Raw genomic sequence first — 18,173 nt, forward strand, 5'->3', positions numbered from 1 at the left:
TGCATTGTGTCATTGACTTTGGGGAAATCCCTCAAACAGAGCATAATCACTATGCTCTGTGAGAGTGGAAAGGAAAACTGCTGTTTAACAGGAAGAAACTTCTAGCAGAACCAGAAACTGACTCAGTGAGCAGCCATCTGCCATGACCACTTGGATCGATCGATCCAATGCGTTGGTCGCTCGTCGCTCGTTTGTTTTATTTTATTTAGCTCATCTGTGTTCCAGGACACAAATTAAAACAATCCTAACCAACCAAGTTTGTGCTGTTTGAAAAATTAGAGAAATGTTTCAGCTTTGAAAAGTTTCTTGTGTGAAGACTGATTTAAAGTTGCAGTATGTAACTTTTATTTAAAAATGTTTCTTTTTTACATCCATCCATCCATTCATTTCTAACACATGCGGTCACGTGGGCAGCTGGTGCCTATCTCCAGCGGTCAACGGCTGAGAGGTGGGGTCACCATGGGCAGGTCGCCAATCCGTCACAGGACAACACAGAGACAGTCAGGACAAACAACCATGTACACACTCACATAAAGGAGAATTTAGAGAGACCAGTCAACCTGACAGTCATGTTTTTGGACTGTGGGAGGAAGCCGGAGATCCAGAGAGAATCCAGCATGCACAGGAACTCCATGCAGAAAGACCTGAGGCCGGGATTCGAACCCAGGACCTTCTTGCTACCAACTGCACCTCTTTTTTTTAACGTATTTCTTAAAAATGTCACTTTAGCTCCTCACTGCTCATCATAATCAGTGACCATTCTTACTACACTGAAAAAAATGAATTTAGGGGGTTATTACATTAACAAGAGAATATCATGTACTTTTAACTAAATAATTTCATGTTTCAAATGAAAACGTGATAAAATCATGTTGGATAAACAAGAAATTCAACAACTTAACGTTTATGAAATGTAATCATGTTGAGATAACATGATTCATTATAATCAGATTGATCTCCCTCCGAGGAGGGTCTAGCGAGATCAGGGGATCACGCGAGATTATGGAAGATCACGCGACATAACTGTTTTGCGCCTGGGAAAACTTCAAAGCGGTTTTACATTAAATTATAGATATTTGTTTTTCTCTGCATTTAAGAACTGCACTGTAAAAACTACAGCATGAAAATACAGAAAGGTGGCTGGGTTTTGAAAATACAGTTCTGTTGTACCTTTTCTAATTGTTGAGTGTTCTTTCTACCCTTTCACCCAGTCCTGTCTTAAAACACTTATTGTAATGTAACTTAAAAAAATGTCTTTGAATTAACGTAATTAAATCATGGAAAGGATTTCCACACGATGAAATAGCTTTCTTTCAGCATGAAGCATGTTTGTTGAGCTAACTTTATTTTCATGAGTTGGATCAACTTAATTAAGTAGTGTGAAGGTACCACTGTAACATACAACATAAGCTGGTTTTTTGTGCGTGGCGCAGGGGGTTAGCGCGCCCCACATTTGGAGTCCTTAGTCCTCGATGCGGACGTCGCTGGTTCGACTCCCGGTCCCGGCGACCTTTGCCGCATGTCCTCGCCCTCTTTCCTGTCTGCCTACTGTCGCAAAAAAAATACGAGCCACTAGCGCTGCAAAAACTCTTCGGAGAAAAAAATTGGAAAAAAAAATGTTGGTTTCAACTAATGCAATTTTCTAAATTTGCATTAATCTTAATCAAGTAAAGTAAATTATTTGGTCCAAAGCATTGCAAATTAGTTGGGCTGGCTCTTTTAAATTACACTGGGTCCAACTGAGTTGAATCAACCTTAATAAATTAAATTGAGCCAACACATTTGCTTTAAATTGGAATAACCAATGGTGCTGAAATAAAGCAAAGTAATCAGGTGGAAATCCTTTCCATAATTTTTTTTTATGTTCATCCAAAGTGTTATTTTTTTCAGTGTAGCCTTCACATTACAGCAGGGGAGGGTGTGAGTAGCGTGTACACAAGTCTGACTGACAGTCCTGGTTGTTTTTGACTGGTTCATAGTGACCATTTTAACAAAAAATAAAGAAAGCTTATTTTTAAAAAGGCAGAATAAAGAAAATAATCTAAAAAATGTGATTATGATTTTTTAGTCGCACAGCTAAGAAAGGCACTTAAAATTGAAAAACTGGAATTTTACTAAATTGTTCAAACATTGTCCTGACATTTTATGTTACTGCCAGCCGCTTTCTTTTCTTCTGAAAGTATTATTTATTTGCTTCAGCTGTGTGAGAGCCAGAGGGTGATCATTGTGGACCTCGGCACAGAACCAAAGCATGTGGAGATCGTAAACTTTCAGCCCTTTGAGGATGATGAGAGCAAAGGTCAAGATCTGACCAGCTCTCCTACAAACACCTTAACTGAAAACAGGTCTGTGTGTGGAGAGTGTAATATATTTTAAACAGGATAATCATAGTTCTGTGGAAAGTGAGACCATGACAAACATCCCAAAACAAACTGAACTTGAATTTATTTTTGTTTAATACAGACAACTTAACAAAGCTAGTGTCATCATGGTAAAATGACAGACATTATGAGCTATAGTCAAAACCACTGTTTCACAGAGGTGGTGGCATTGCATTTAGAAACTTTTTGAAATATACTACATGTTGAGCTTTTATGAATGTGATGTGTTTTCCTTCTGCTCAATGCAGTTTTCAGCCATCAAGCCCTGAGCCTAAGGAACAGGAAACAGAGGAAAGCCTAACTCCCAGCCAGGAGGAGCACCTTGGGAAGAGTCTTGATTCATGCAAACAGCTGCCTGGAGACAGCAACACGCACAACATCAACAGCAACATGTCTGGTAAGAAAGATTCTTTGCTCACATTTATCCAAACACGGATTCCTTCAGATAAGATTAAAAATATGTCAGTCTTATCAGGTCAATACCTGATCAAATTGACATTTCCATTTGTTGTTAAAATACTATTCAAGCTTACAATGTATGCTAAAGCTGCTGCGTATTACTGTAAATACATTAAATTCAGCAAGGGCTTTTCTTTTTCTCAGACGTTTACTTGAACTAAACTTGATGGGTTTTGCTCCTCTGTCTGAGATCTTAATACAAACCCAGCTGAAAGATCAGTGCTGTTTTTTCTGGTGTTTTCTCATGTTATATTTTTACTCATTAATGGTTTCAAATGTAACTGACTAATTTTACTCAAACAAATTCAAGTAATAATTTGGGTTTTGTAAGGTACAAATTAGACAAATTGTGATTACAGTAATAAATGTACATTTAACTAATTACTTTCCATAATGTATATATTTTTCCACATTGTGAAGGGCATCTACTTTCTGTGTTATCCATACAGTGACCCTACAGTACAGTAAAATATTACGATTTTATTTGTTTTGGTTCACACAATGAGTCACTGACTATTTTCGTCATAGTACAGGCACAAATTTAAAACTACTTGCAAAAAAAAGGAGAAAGATTGTATGTTTAATAAACCACTTATAATTAACTGTTAACTGTTTAGCCACCATACATTTTATTTGCACAGTGGTGCAGTTGGTAGCACTGCTGCCTTGCAGCAAGAAGGTCCTGGGTTCGATTCCCGGCCCGGGGTCTTTCTGCATGGAGTTTGCATGTTCTCCCTGTGCTTGGTGGGTTCTCTCCGGGTTCTCCGGCTTCCTCCCACAGTCCAAAAACATGACTGTTAGGTTATTTGGTCTTTCTAAACTCTCCCTAGGTGTGAGTGTGTGTGTGCATGGTTGTTTGTCCCGTCTGTCTCTGTGTTGCCCTGCGACAGACTGGTGACCTGTCCAGGGTGTACCTCGCCTCTCGCCCGAAACGTTAGCTGGAGATGGGCACCAGCAACCATCCATCCATTTTCTGTACACAAAGGTGTACAGAAAATGGATGGATGGACATTTCATTTTTTGAGACTTTTACTACATGATCTTTTTTTATTACGGTAACTTTCCAGAGTAAAACAGTGCGAGACATGACTAACATGCTTTCCTCTGTCCCTTCTCCTCCCTGCAGTGCAGACGTTTACCTTGGTTAGCAGCGACACGTGAGCATGGTCAGCCTCAGAGTCCAAAACAACATCCCATGAAGCCCAAATGTAGCCAACCAGCACGGAGCATGTTTCCATGGCTTTCTGCATTCCTGACAGAACTACTTACATGCCTGCACAGAGATTGACACTCGGTAGTAGCAATCAATGGCTAGTGGGAAGTCTTTGAATCCTGGCACAGACAGAGCTTGTTATTCATTAGTACATTTTAGACATTTTTCAAACTGAGAAGCTCCTTTTATCCCCTAAACATGTTTGCATAAAAAAGATTGTGAACTGGTTATAGATTATGTTTTTACCAATGGCAAACCCTGAGATGGATCAAAAGGGAACAAAAGTCTAATTTCAGTGACTCTATTCAGTAAATAAAACATATATCAATTAAATATCACAATATCATGTGATATCACAATATCACATTGTTTTAGACTTTATTTTTGTTAATTATAAGTTTCTGCTTAGATCTAAAGAAAACAACATTTAAGTTGAGAATATATCATACATTGCTGTTATTACATTGCTATAATAACAGCAATGTTAGACTAATAGAACATGCTTGATTAGGACCACTGATGGCAATCCTTGTGCTTTTCTTATCAGACACCTTTACTGTTTCTGTCCATTACTCTTAGGAGTATTCTAGAAAACATGGCAAGTTAAACATATAATGAAGATTTCTGACTCGTGAATCATTTTCAGACATGTTTAAATTGCTTGTTTGAAATTGAAGAAATGATGACAGCTCACTGGCATCCTTCATTAAGGGGAAACAACAAAGAAATAAGGATTGTTTTGGATTTAGCTCCATCCATCCTCCCATTAACTCTTATCAGCTTCCCTTTCCTTTCCAGCATAAGGCTGCTCTGGACTTTATTTAGAGGGATCAGAGTAAGGGGACTGAACCCAAAGCACCTCTAACTTTTTAAAAACATGTTTTTTACTGGGGTTTTTTGTTTGTTTGTTTGTTTGTTTTTCTTTTTAGAAATAATAATTTCCAATTACATCACAATTATGCAGATTGGTCCACTGAAGCTTGTGGACCATGTTTGTTATAAGTACTTTCACATGGCTCTTCCAAAGTGTCAAAAACCAAATGGCCTACTGGTGATACTATGCCTCACTTTACAGTGAACTGAATGATGACATACTGTTTCACATTTTGTGTCATCATCCAATCTTCAATCTGGTTAAAAATTTTTGATTGATGCCATTGGATGCCATCAGGTCAAAAACAAATCCTAGTGGCCCCCAGCTTTCCTTGACAGTAACGGTTCCCTCAAACCTTTGTATCACCTACACCTGCTTCTTCTAGGCATAGCACCAGGTGAGAAAACTGTGTGGTAAAAATCCAACGCAAATACAAGTTGAGTCCCAGACATATGGAAGCCTGGCCTTGGACCTAGCCTAGTCCTCTCCTTCCTACGCTATTCCACTCGATTCAAATCTGACTTCAAAGCTCAGTCTGGGCTTTCTCCCATTGACTTTGATTCCCTCTAGTAGAATTTCTACTAGCCCAATCAGCAAACAGAAAGAGAAGTTTTAAGGATGGCATTGATTTTCTGGGTAACACTTTATTTGACGGGTTGTAAATAAGACTGTCATGACACTGTCTCATGACATGAACATGAGTACATCTTCATGAATATTTATGACTGTTGTCATAAAGTGTCATTCAGTAAATCATGACACTTTTGCATTATTCAAAATGTCTTCATTATGACAACTTGACATTAACCAAGAATCATGATTAATCATGATCTGACATAAATTTGTTATAAAAGTATTACTGATTAAACTTTACCTTTAATAACATAAAGCTACATAATTTTTAAAGTTTAATCAGTAACCATGATCATCATCAAGTTCAGTCCATGTCGGCAGCTTATTGAATTAACTTTAACAGCCGTTTAACTTTAACAGCTCTCTTCACAGTGGAGGATGGTTGTTTACAGAGCAGGCAATTTCCAGTAAGCTTCTTAGTGTCCAACTGGCACATTTTATACAAACGTTTAAGACCTCAGAGCAAAACCAGGAAGCAGACCTTCTGGATGAAGTAAACTGTAGAACAAGAAGCAGGCTATCGCTGCCCCAATAGAAACTCACATTTTAGAATGAGACACAAAAATGCTAAAGTGTTCTGTATGTCTCGAGTAAGTCTTTTCTGTAATTGTTTCTCAACAAGGCCCCAAGCAAACACTTCTGGCCATCTTAGAGCCACTGTACAATCAGAGCTGCTGAATAAGTGCAAACCATTTCACAGTGCTGACACAATGTGGAGCTTGTTCCTGGGGTCATTAGAATTTTGTTGCTAAATGTTAAAGTACAGAATAAGAAATAGTGTGGGAATTCTTGCCATATGTCTGCTGTTTATGAGCTGCTGAAGGCGAGTGTACATCCATTTGCCTCCAAACACATGCAGTGCTTAACTTCAGCCCCAAGTGACCACTAAAGTGTACTGATTTTAAACTCATTTTGATTTCTGTCTTGTCTCTGCTAAAGACTTCCTGTTTTCATAAAAATACAACTTGTCCTTTGACATATGTGCAGATAAAGTATATCATAAATTTATCATAAACAGCCAATTTTCCTTCAAAATGGTGCCACTTCATGCTGCTGTTTTTCTCTTCTTTTGTAGAGAACTAACTCTTTTTGAAATATTTATTTGGATTGGGTGATTTAAGTCTTGGTTGAGCATGCAAAGTATTAGAATGCTTCTGATTTTTGTCTGTTTTTGCAGCTTTTGTCTTCTGTTTTCCTCTCTCACTTTGGTTTGCTTAGGTAGCAAACAGTTTGTGATTCTGTCCTAGATGGTGATACATAGGAGAATAGCACACGTATGAAGCAATAAGGCAGACTTTGGCGCTTCAGGACGAATAAATTTTAGACATGTATAAACTGTAAAACTAATTCTAAAAAGAAGCATAATTTATCTACAACCTGAAAAAGAGTGAATATTAAAGACATTGTTATTATAAGGGTCAATATGCAAAAGGTTCATACCCCATCTGTTTTATATCATGTGAAATAAATGTTGATGTTCCTAAAGTTGTTCAGTCTATTTTCTTTAATGGATGATAATTTCCCTACATAAAACGGAAATATTTAATTATTTCTTGCACGGCCTGGTACCAATTGGTCCACGGACCGGTACCGCTCGCGACCCGGTGGTTGGGGACCACTACCCTCCGTACAGCTTCAGTTGTGTGACTTTGTGTGATTGACTCTTAGCATCTTTTAATGTCTGATCTTGTATAAAAAGTCAATCCAGAACGCTGCAGCGTCCTCACTAAAATGAGCAAAATAGCGCATCACCCCAGCTTTAAACACTAGCCACTAGCCAGTTTTTACTGTGCAGCATTTAAAAACTAAGAAAACTAAAATATGCCCTGTGACAGACTGGCGACCTGTCCAGGGTGAACCCCACCTCTCGCCCGGAACGTTAGCTGGAGATGGGCACCAGCACCTACCGACCCCACTAGGGACAAGGGTGGTAGAAAATGGAGAGAAGGATGGATGGAAAACTAAAATAGGAAAACTATAAAACGTTTTATTTTGAAAGGCGATGTTTTACTGTGAGAAACCTTTCCCCGGATGGGAAAAGGTTTGAGAAGAGGTTTTGGGGCGTTCGGTGACGGCTGGTTGAGAAGCTTAAAAAGAAAGTAAATGTTCGACACTGATTAAGAGCTCAATCATGTCTGTGAATTATTCTAAAAAGGAGAATCACAGTATCTGGACAGCCACGAGTCTGACCCTAACATCTGAGCTGTAGACCTTGCTTCTGTCTAATGCATATCATCAGCCATGGTCCATGTATGTTGTTAATGTTTTAAAGTGCTATGTAAATAATATTTGACAGCCATAGCAACTAAACCATTTTAAAGTTTGAAAAATAAAACACTGCTAACCTCATTAAAGCTCCTTGGAAACCTTCAAAACAAGAACAGTAAAATTGGGAGTGCCTACACAAAAACATAGTAAAAAAACAATGTTTTAGTGTTTTTGTACAAATATTGTACAACTAAGGGCTAGCTTACCCGGTATCATAAAACTTGAAACTGTAATTCCTCCTTTCACCAAATGGTGGCAGCACCACTTTAATACTATCAGTCTGCCTTCGTGCAGCGAACCCCTCTCCACTCATTTCTGCCATGGTCACTGCAATAGTGATGGGATTTTCGGCTCCTTTTCGAGATGCAGCTCTAATGGCTCTTCTTACTGTGGAGAGCCGGCTCTTTCGGCTCCCAAACGGCTCCCCATATATATTTTTGACATTATTAATTAATTAATTAATTAATTAATTAATAGCTTAAACCTAATTTTATAATATTTTGTTTCATTATTGACATTGTTAAGCACTTATGATGAGTAAAAATGCCGCATAACAATGCTATAGCAATGTGCTATAGCAAACCTGTGCAGGTTGTTTGTCGAGCCTGCAGATAGGAAATGCTGACTTTGCACAGTCTGCACTCTGCCCTGGAGCTCTTGATGTAGCATTAAAATGAGTCCAAATCTTGCTCCGTTTTCTGTCACTCATTTATTTTCACCTATTCAGTTCTCACACTGACTCCCCTTCTTTCTGTCGTGCTTCTTGACCGCTGAGTGAGTGTCTGTACATAAACACCTGCCCACGAATGTTATACAGCTTGGCCAGTTGCCTGCCGTTTCCACAAAAAAAGTGGAGATAAACTTCTTTTTTCAGTGTTTTCCCGCCACATTATTAATTGAAACTATGTGTGATTGGTCAGATGTGTGGAGCACACGCTTGACATGAGGGCAGTGGACCGACCGAGGGAAAAAAAACTCTCCGCTCTAGCACTGGCAGAAGAGCAAAACGCGCAAGGAGAGGGAGAAGGAGGGGAGAGACAGCGAGGCACCGCAGGACAAAAAAAAAACGATGTGGGGAAAAACTATCGGCTCTGGCACTTGCAGAGCACAAGCACAACGACAGGGAGGCGGAGAGACAGCGATATACTGTAGAAAAAAACCCGGCTCCCAAATAGGATCCTAAAACGGCTCCCATTGTGGAGCCGGTTCCAATCGTTCACTTCAAAGAGCCGGCTCTTAGAGCCGGATCGTTCGCGACCGACACATCACTACACTGCAAAGAAAACAAGCTTGTAAACGTAAACTTGAGGGCCGCCGCTTTCAAGAGAGATGGGAATTATAATACTTCTTCACTGAAAATCAAGGCAATTGTGCTTGTCTAATTTGTAATGAGACGGTTGCCTTGTTTAAGGATTTCAACGTAAAGAGACACTACCAGACTAAACATGCTAACACATACAACAAGCTAACAGGAAGTGACCGTGCTGAAAAAGTGAAGCAACGATTCTTCACGCGGGCCTGTGAGTCAAAAGAAAATAAAGCAAGCTACAAAGTGGCCATGTTAATAGCGAAACATGGCAAACCTTTTACTGAAGATACATTTATCAAAACTGTGTTATGAAAATGGTGGAGAACATTTTGCCCTGAGAAGAAGCAAGAATTTGAGAAAAATGTTTGCCTGGCAGTAACAGTGTGGCACTGAGAGTTGAGGACATAAAACTGAGTATTTTGAACGGTAACGTCTGTCACTATCAGCAGTGAAAAGCCAAAAGAACATTTATGCACCTGGATTTATGGCACTTATTTTTATTAAACTCTTGAGTAAGATTTGGTTATTACTGTTGATGTTATGAACCTGTAGATGTGACACAAACTATACTTTCTGACAAGAGCAAAATTCACTTGTTTTAAGATTTAATAACAGACAACTTTGCATTACTTATAACTCCTGTTTAAAATGTTCTTGTGGCAAAGATATTTTTAAACTCCTGTAAATTTAAGGTATTTGTTCAATGTTATCTGACTCTCCAGATATGAAAGAAAAGCAGAATTTGTGGTTTTAGAGTTGCCTGAGTGGCTTATATTTGGTTATTTTGTCATTTGAAAAATAAAGATAATTGTGACAATGAAAATTGTTTTTGTGTATTTGCATGAAACATTTGTAGTTAAAAAATGTCCGAACAAACTATTGGCCCCCAGGCATCTTCACTTTATCAAATCTGGCCCTCTTTGCAAAACGTTTGGACACCCCTGTCGTAAAGGGAATATCGGAGCAAAACGAAAAAAAAAAAAAAACTTTAGCGGGAACATCAAAATGCAGAAGCATTATCTGACACCCCCCCCCCCCTCCCCCCGGCCGCAGCCAAGTCTTGACCGGTCCGCGGTAATAAAAAGGTTGGGGACCACTGCTGTAGGGGAAATAGGGAATTTTTTTTTCTTTTGCGTTCCCTCGCAATGTGCTTACTGCAATATTTGCTGGTCTAGTTTCACAAATGTCAATTTAAAATTTTAAATATATACACATATAAAGAGCCTCAGTGAAGACGTGTTTATTCTTAACTCTTTGGTGGAAAAAATGATTGAAAATCGATTTATTCACTGCATGTCTGTTTGTGTAAGGTTGAGATGGAGCGGCGCTTTAAACCATTCGGATTACCAACACAAAATAGACACAAATCAAAACGGTCAGATTACTTATTACTCCGTGATAATAACTCGACATAGTTGAATGTATTTTGTTTCTTTCTTTCCTACTAATGGAAAATTTGTGTTTATATCATAAGTTTGTGGTGCATTTCTATAATAAATAAAAATATATCAAACTTCAGGTATTTCATATTAAGATACGTGGAAAAACCTCACGAACACTCCATATAGTAGAAAGTACGATGGTCTCAGTAAGAAAGGCTTCAATTATGCCGCATGAACTAATTAGTATATTATTGCGAGAGAACGCAAAAGAATACAATTTCCCCAAGTCACCTAGAGGGCTCCGTAGTGTGCTGACTTTTGATGGTTCCTCTGAAGCTCAAAGAGAATTGCTTCAATTTTGTTTGTACTCAGAACATCCTTGTTTTGTTCTCGTGGGACCAGGGAGCGCTGCAGCAACACCCCTAGAAAGTAACAGCCAACCAAACACTCGATAAATAGGCTCATCACATCACCGCGTTCACTCCTCTAGTTTGGTTCGTTTATCTGTTTGTTGAAACACGTGGAAATGAGAGAATAGAACGTTAAAGTGAGCGAAGATGCTTCACTCGCTCAAAAGTTCACTGTACTTGGTAATGTACACTGAATGTGTAAAGGAAAATGGCTTTTTTTTGTTTTGTTTTTTTTGTTTGTTAGAAAAGTCAAAATTGACATTTTTGTTGTACATGGTCTGGTCTTCTCACCATTACTAAGTCCCTGTCTAATAAGATAAGTAGGACCTTAAGCAACAAACTGAAAGCAACAAACTGAAATGTAAGGGATTCTGCTGTTTAGAAGCAGTCAGTTGGAGGTAGTGAGAATTTGAGACGCTTTTTTCTTAACGTTTTGAATTTGTTGTGGGTAGTTGTTTAATAGCTAATTTCTTTACAAACCGAGTGAAACATCTTCCGAACTAGAGCAGCTTTTTCGCCACGATTTTTATGACGTCACGCCACCCTCAGCTTTGCTTTACATTTGAAGCTTAGAGAAGCACGGGGCGAACTTTTCTCGCGAAACATTACAAAAACAGCGCGTGTGCTGTGCTAAATGGCTCAGATGAGGGCTGAAGGGACTGAACACGGTTCATATCAGTCTGAATCCAAACAAAGCGACTCTTGGACCAGCTTGATGGGACAAGCCGCGGAAGACCCCAAACGGGAACCGGGTGTCAACAACGAGGACAAACCAGCCGAGGACTGCGGCAGTTGTACGGCAGTGGGGCCCGGGCACAACCCGCCGCCCTTTTCTGACATGGACGGGGAAGGTACGTCGCCTCACAGCAAGCCGGGCAACAACGATGTGGAAGGTGGCTTTAAACTCGGCGAACCTGGAGAAAGCCCTGCGCAGGGTAGTCTAGCGAGCAGCACAGACTCCGCACAAGAGGGCTCGCGAGTGCTGAAAGCAGAACAAAGAGAAGCGGAGAACGTGTGCAGCTCAGCGCCTCGCGGCTGCACAAAGCCCGCGGGAAAGGCCGAACACGCGGCCAGGAGGTGGGTCGGTGTGGAGTTGAACTCCGTGGAAGGAGAGCCGCTCAGCCGCATGGACTCTGAGGACAGGTTGGTAAAAGCCGGAGAAGGAGGCAGAAGGCCGCTCACTTGAGTTTCAGAGAGACACGACCACACGGTCCAAGTTCACCACGTAAAGCGTTTAATAAAGTTTTTAGGGTGACTGTGTGTTTCCTAGAGCTTATAAGAAATGATTTCTTAAGTATAATGATCGCGTAGTATCATAACGCAGAGTATGGCGTACCATGTGAAGCACATGTAGTGATAACATTTACCATGTGATTACGCCTTTAAATCCGCAGTAACACTCGGATTGCTCTTTTAACTAGTGTGAATTGATGTAGAAAGTAAGCAGCAGTCAGAGATCCGGAGAAAGTTCTTCTCACAGGCAATCATAACCAATGTCGTCTAGAAATGTCTTGATGTCTGAGAAAAACATCTGATTTTCTGAAATGTTCTAATACAACTGAGAAAATCAAAAGAAAATGTGTTACTCATTTCAGAAAATGAAGCTATGGTTACTTTTTTTTCTTGAAATTTTGATAACCGATTATGAAAATCCAATATTCAGTATCTCAGAAAATTATACTATGTAAAAACAAAACAGGATACTCTAAACAGAAATTACAGGAAAGCATATTCAGAAGTCTGAATACTCAATACTTATCGTTTCTGCTTTGGTGAGCAGAAAGCCCAGGTTGCATGTTGGATGTGGTTTCTCATCTTCCTCTTGATACTCAGAAGTTCTGGTTTGGCCCTTGAGCTAATCAAGGATTGGCACATGGTCAGTGGAGCAGCTTTTGGTACCTTAAGGTTGGTACCATGGCCCATTGGGAAATTAAATCATCTCCATACAGCATGCCATTGATACATGAAGTGTTCTAGAATTTCATGATAGTTGGCTGCATTGACTGTGACCTCAGAAAGCCCAGTGAACCAGAACCAGCAGTGGACATCTGGAAACTTAACTCTGGCAACATGCAATCTGTGCCTCTCCACAGGCTGGAGGAATCCAGACTGACACTTTGATTTCCAAATTAAATGCAGAATTTATTTTCATCCAAAAAGTTCTGTTTGAGCAACAGAAAAATAACTGCATTTTTCTGACCCCCAATCTTTTTAATGGACATTCTCCTATCACACTTTTTCCCTCCACTCAGTTTTCCATAGCTGGTTGCTGTATATTCAGCACCATGTAAGCAACCAGCTTCTTCAGCAGCGACTGTGGAGGCAGCCAGTGACTGGTTGATGAGAGATCATTGTGACAACATGAGTTTGTTGGTATTTTTCACAACATTCTAATTTTGAGTCTCTGCATTTTGGGTTTTTCTTATCTAGCTGTTAATAACAGCTATTATCAAAATGACAAGAATTAAAATACTGAAAGATCTGATATCAGTGGTCTGGGTCTAGAAACAACTGAGGCTTCATAGAAATGTGGCTAATTAGTGAAGTTAATTAGTGGTGATTGATTTCCCGCCTCAGGGACAAAGTTGGTTTGAATAGCTGTTTAATTTTTTGTTTTTTCCTTCAATAAAATGAAATTATTCGTAGCTGTGAAACATTAATGTAGGATTAGCATTTTTTCACCTCTGTACGAGATGATCATCTGAATCTGGATTATATACACAATCAATTGGGATTTGATTGTCTTGTCAAGTGTTATTGATTGTCAATGGATGCGATCCAAAACATCTTGATAAAATTTTTAGTTCAGACCATTCTTTGTTGCTTCTGTTATGGTTTCCTGTATCTGTTCCAGTTTCTGCTCCACCCTGATGGACATAGAGAGCACTGCATCCAGCGGTCGTTCGACTCCTGCCATGCTCAATGGTCACAGTGGGGGGGCAGCGGCAGTAGCAGGCTCTGGACCTGCTGTGAGCAAATCTCTGAACTACACCTGCTGCTGGGATGACTGCCAGCTGCTGTTCTCCAGCAGCCCTGACCTGGCTGAACACATCCGAGCCATGCATGTGGACGGACAGAGAGGAGGGGTCAGTCTGTTTGACTTGGATACTGCTGGTTCTTGGTAGCTCACACCGTCAGTGTTAGGGCAGTCCACAGCCCACCACGTTACCCTAACCCTATAGTTACAAAAAACTGTGGTGGTATGATCAGGCGTCATAATTTTTCCAAACTTACCTGTTTGTGTGTGAAGCAAACGGGCCAGTACACACACCCTTCGCCCAGCTATAAACCTAACTTAATCTCTCTTTTCTGTCACTGTTCCTGGTATATAAAAAACCTGAGCAAATAAAGCCTGGTGGCCCGCCAGGCCTATACAGTGTGTGTATACTCACACTGTGAGCAGTTCACAATGAGAGAAATTAGCTATGCTGGATTAAAAAAAAATCAACATTTTTGTTCTGTATTCTAACATGATTCTAACCCAATCATGATAGAGTCCCAGATTAAGTTTAGTTTTGAAGGTACTTTCTGTTTCAATACAATGAACAATTGTGTCACTTATTGTTGGTGCAGTATTTTTGTCATTATTTAGCAGAAGTCAGTTTTCACTTTGCTGTGTTTTTTTTTGTAAATTGTTTAGTATAAAAAGGCCAAATTTTGTTGATTATAATTTCACCAATAACTCGGCCCCCATTTCCTTTCTTTTGGGAGATTGTCCTTTTTTGTTCTCCCATGAGAGATCCACCAACTCTGTGACATTCTTGCTACATTTCAGAAAAAAATCAGTATTGGCCAAAATTGGAATTGCTACATCAAGTTGTTAAAAATTGTAATCGGCCAGAAAACTGTAGTCAGTCAGTGCAAGATGAGAGTATCTGGTCTGTCTACCTTCTGCGTTACAAAGTAGATTTAGGACAGTTGGTCCTCATATTTTAGACATACATTTGCAGTCAATTATAGTTTTCAATCTCATTGTTTCCACACGTCTGCCACTTATTGTTGGTGGAGTATTTTTGTCATTATTTAGTAGAGGTTAGTTTTCACTTTGCAGTGAAAAAAACCCATAAACAGCTTTATGGGTTTCATTAACTGGTAGAACATGACAGCTGACCACAGCATAAAGTGATTGTTGGTGCACAGCTTCAGAGGATGTCTGAACATGGTGTGTGCTTCAGACTCTACCAATGCTGACTGCTGCAGCTCTCTGTGACCCAGGTGTTTGTGTGCCTGTGGAAGAACTGCAAGGTGTACAACACTCCGTCCACCAGTCAGAGCTGGCTGCAGAGACACATGCTGACCCACAGCGGAGACAAGCCCTTCAAGGTAACATCACACATCTGCAGCTTCCGCATCAGGTTAATGTTCCCCCTCCAACTAACTGTCCATTCTCTTGCAGTGTGTGGTTGGCGGCTGCAATGCCACTTTTGCCTCACAGGGGGGGCTGGCACGCCACGTCCCCACCCACTTTAGTTCCCAAGGTTCTTCCAAAACATCCAGTCAGGGCAAAGTGAAGGAGGAATCTCCATCCAAGGCTGGTCTGATCAAGAGGAGGAAACTCAGGAACAAATATAGACGCTCACTGCGTATGAGTGATACACACACATGATTATGAATTCAGTCTAATAGATATCTAATAGATGAGATATCAGTCAATCTCACAGTGAGATTCTTCACCTGTTTCCAGCTCGACCTCATGACTTCTTTGATGCACAAACCATGGAGGCCATCCGGCATCGAGCCATATGTCTCAACCTGGCAACACACATTGAGAGCCAGGGCAACGGACACAGTGTGGTCTTCCACAGCACGGTTAGTTCCCTCTCTGTCTCAGAGCAGGATACCACAGCAGGAACCCACCTCTGCTCTCTTTTGGTTTCCAGGTGATAGCCAGGAGGAAAGAGGATTCTGGGAAAGTGAAGGTGCTGCTGCACTGGACACCTGAAGACATGTAAGTCCTTAACTTCCTGAACCTCCCAGAAACTCCACTGTTGTCATAACTGGTCATTTGTCAAACTGGTCAGTTGTCTGCCAGTTTCCACTCAGTGACGTTAAAGTGTTCCTGTGTGCATCAGACTGCCTGATGTGTGGGTGAATGAGAGCGACAGACTGCAGCTGAAGACCAAGGTGGTTCATCTGTCCAAGCTGCCGACAGACACAGCTGTCCTCCTGGCCCCCAACATTTACAGGCAAGGGTGAACATGGAATTACATTGCAAAAAACATTGAAAATAATTTTTAAAAATCTTTTTTGGTGCCTGTTTTTCTCCACAGGATGTTCTTCTGATGAATTCAACTTTGCTGAAATACCAGGGGAAGACATTTCTGCTCAGCTCCATGTGAAGTTTCCTCTTCATCAAAGAGGATCTTAGGAATTTAGTAACTTGTCTCTTTGGCTTTTTTTGGCCACCAGTATTATTAGGTGCAGTTTGTAGAAAGCATGTTGCTTGTTTTAGGTAACACAGCTAGAGTGAAAAACAAATGAACTGCATCTGTAGAGGCAGTTGTAAATATATAAGATTTGTAATATATTTTTATACACTTTTTGTAGCTGATGCAAATCTTTTTAATAAAAGTCTCAAAATGAGCTCATGTTGTTTATGTTCAAATAACAGACAGTGATTTCTTTGTTCTTATTGCAGCAGCGTTAATTCAGAATATGAACTAAAGACAAATGAACTGCATCTGTAGAGAGGTGCAGAGATGAAATGCATCTCTGAGATGAGAGAGATGAAGCTGAGCAGTTTAGGGACTGGTCAGCTTCTGGTAGCGGTTCTTGATGTAGGTCGGGTCCTACAGAGTGCCACAAAACCCAAAATGTTTTGCCTGGCATCAAAACTAGCAAGGCCTGTTTTATTTTTATTTCATAAAGTATTTTGGTTTTACCTGGCCTGTCCAACTGGACAGAGTTCCTGGGGAAGACTAAAATCAAGCTGGCATGGGAACTCCTTGTGACCCAATCAAAACTGATTATTGAAAAACAAGAATTCTTCAAGCTGCAATTTGTTCTGTAGGAAGAAACAGAAAATGCAGCAACAGTCTTCAGAGACATTTTGACTGACTGCTATCAGAGATCCTGCACAGCATCACCAACCATGATGAGGATATTTGAGTTACTAAGGTATGCCTCTATTGAACAGAGCTGAATTTTGGGATGTTTGTCCTCAGATTCTTTCTTTGAGCAAGTAAGAATTCTAACATTTTTATATCAGAAAACACCTATTTTAGAGAAATATATTCTCATTATCGCAATTACCCTCGTTGTTGATCCATGGGCTCCAGTTCTTTGATTAAAAAATGTGATATTGTTTAACCATTTATTTCCTAGGGTAAAAAAATAATATTCTAAATAAATTCCTAGAGCATAGATCACTAAAATAAGATCTATGCTTTTCCTATAACTCCTATTTTGAAGTCAGTCTTTGAAGAACAGGATTTGTTATGATGAATAAGAGATCCTATTTCTGAGATAGGTGAGATTATCACAATATCGCGTTCACAAAACGTGCACATTTTGTGAACGCGATATTGAAACAACTGATCCGCTGTTCTTTTATCTGCGCAATCATTAAGAACTTTTTGATTGATTTGCTGGTTTAACAGTAATTTTGATGTTTTTGGTTTGTTATAAAAAGACAAAAAACAAAAACTCTGTATCAACGTTATTTTGTGTTTGACAAAATTTTACTCATTTCCATCCATCCATCCATCCATCCATCTTCTTCCGCTTATCCGATGTCGGGTCGCGGGGGTAGCAGCTTCAGAAGGGAGGCCCAGACTTCCCTCTCCCCGGCCACTTCTTCCAGCTCTTCCGGGGGAATCCCGAGGCGTTCCCAGGCCAGCCGAGAGACATAGTCCCTCCAGCGTGTCCTGGGTCTTCCCCGGGGCCTCCTCCCGGTGGGACGTGCCCGGAACACCTCACCAGGGAGGCGTCCAGGAGGCATCCTGACCAGATGCCCAAGCCACCTCAACTGGCTCCTCTCGATGTGAAGGAGCAGCGGCTCTACTCTGAGTCCCTCCCGGATGACTGAGCTTCTCACCCTATCTCTAAGGGAGAGCCCAGCCACCCTACGGGGAAAACCCATTTCAGCCGCTTGTATCCTCGATCTCGTTCTTTTGGTCATGACCCAAAGCTCATGACCATAGATGAGGGTGGGAACGTAGATCAACCGGTAAATCGAGAGCTTCGCTTTTTGGCTCAGCTCTCTCTTCACCACGACGGACCGGTACAGCGCCCGCTTGACGGCA

At 40.5% G+C, this 18,173-nt stretch overlaps 2 protein-coding genes across 10 annotated transcripts in view; both read left to right on the forward strand.

Moving 5' to 3' along the window:
* The window catches only part of LOC114160928 (pleckstrin homology domain-containing family A member 5), a 153,869-nt gene extending 146,821 nt beyond the window's left edge, over positions 1–7,048 (forward strand). For all 9 annotated transcript variants that reach the window (XM_028043868.1, XM_028043869.1, XM_028043872.1 and 6 more), the window contains 3 exons: positions 2,200–2,345; positions 2,630–2,778; positions 3,967–7,048. In XM_028043868.1, coding sequence (XP_027899669.1) covers positions 2,200–2,345; positions 2,630–2,778; positions 3,967–4,001 — 330 coding nt within the window. In that variant the 3' untranslated portion in view covers positions 4,002–7,048. The remainder of the gene's footprint in view (positions 1–2,199; positions 2,346–2,629; positions 2,779–3,966) is intronic.
* Positions 7,049–11,218: 4,170 nt separating this feature from the next.
* On the forward strand, positions 11,219–16,512 carry LOC114161107 (zinc finger protein AEBP2-like). Its single transcript, XM_028044169.1, has 8 exons — positions 11,219–12,072; positions 13,784–14,015; positions 15,145–15,252; positions 15,326–15,512; positions 15,614–15,738; positions 15,810–15,877; positions 16,002–16,115; positions 16,200–16,512. The coding sequence occupies exons 1-8, from the start codon at positions 11,564–11,566 to the stop codon at positions 16,210–16,212; spliced, it is 1,356 nt and encodes a 451-aa protein (XP_027899970.1). The 5' UTR covers positions 11,219–11,563; the 3' UTR covers positions 16,213–16,512.
* Positions 16,513–18,173: the final 1,661 nt, after the last annotated feature.

This window comes from Xiphophorus couchianus, chromosome 17 (genome assembly GCF_001444195.1).
Source record: "Xiphophorus couchianus chromosome 17, X_couchianus-1.0, whole genome shotgun sequence".
Classification (NCBI taxonomy): Eukaryota; Metazoa; Chordata; class Actinopteri; order Cyprinodontiformes; family Poeciliidae; genus Xiphophorus; species Xiphophorus couchianus.

Coding starts and splice junctions, on each gene's coding strand:
- LOC114161107 (XM_028044169.1), top strand. CDS start 11,564: ATGGCTCAGATGAGGGCTGAAGGGACTGAACACGGTTCATATCAGTCT. Junction 15,253..15,325: donor GCGGAGACAAGCCCTTCAAG/GTAACATCACAC, acceptor ATTCTCTTGCAG/TGTGTGGTTGGCGGCTGCAA. Junction 15,878..16,001: donor CACTGGACACCTGAAGACAT/GTAAGTCCTTAA, acceptor TGTGTGCATCAG/ACTGCCTGATGTGTGGGTGA.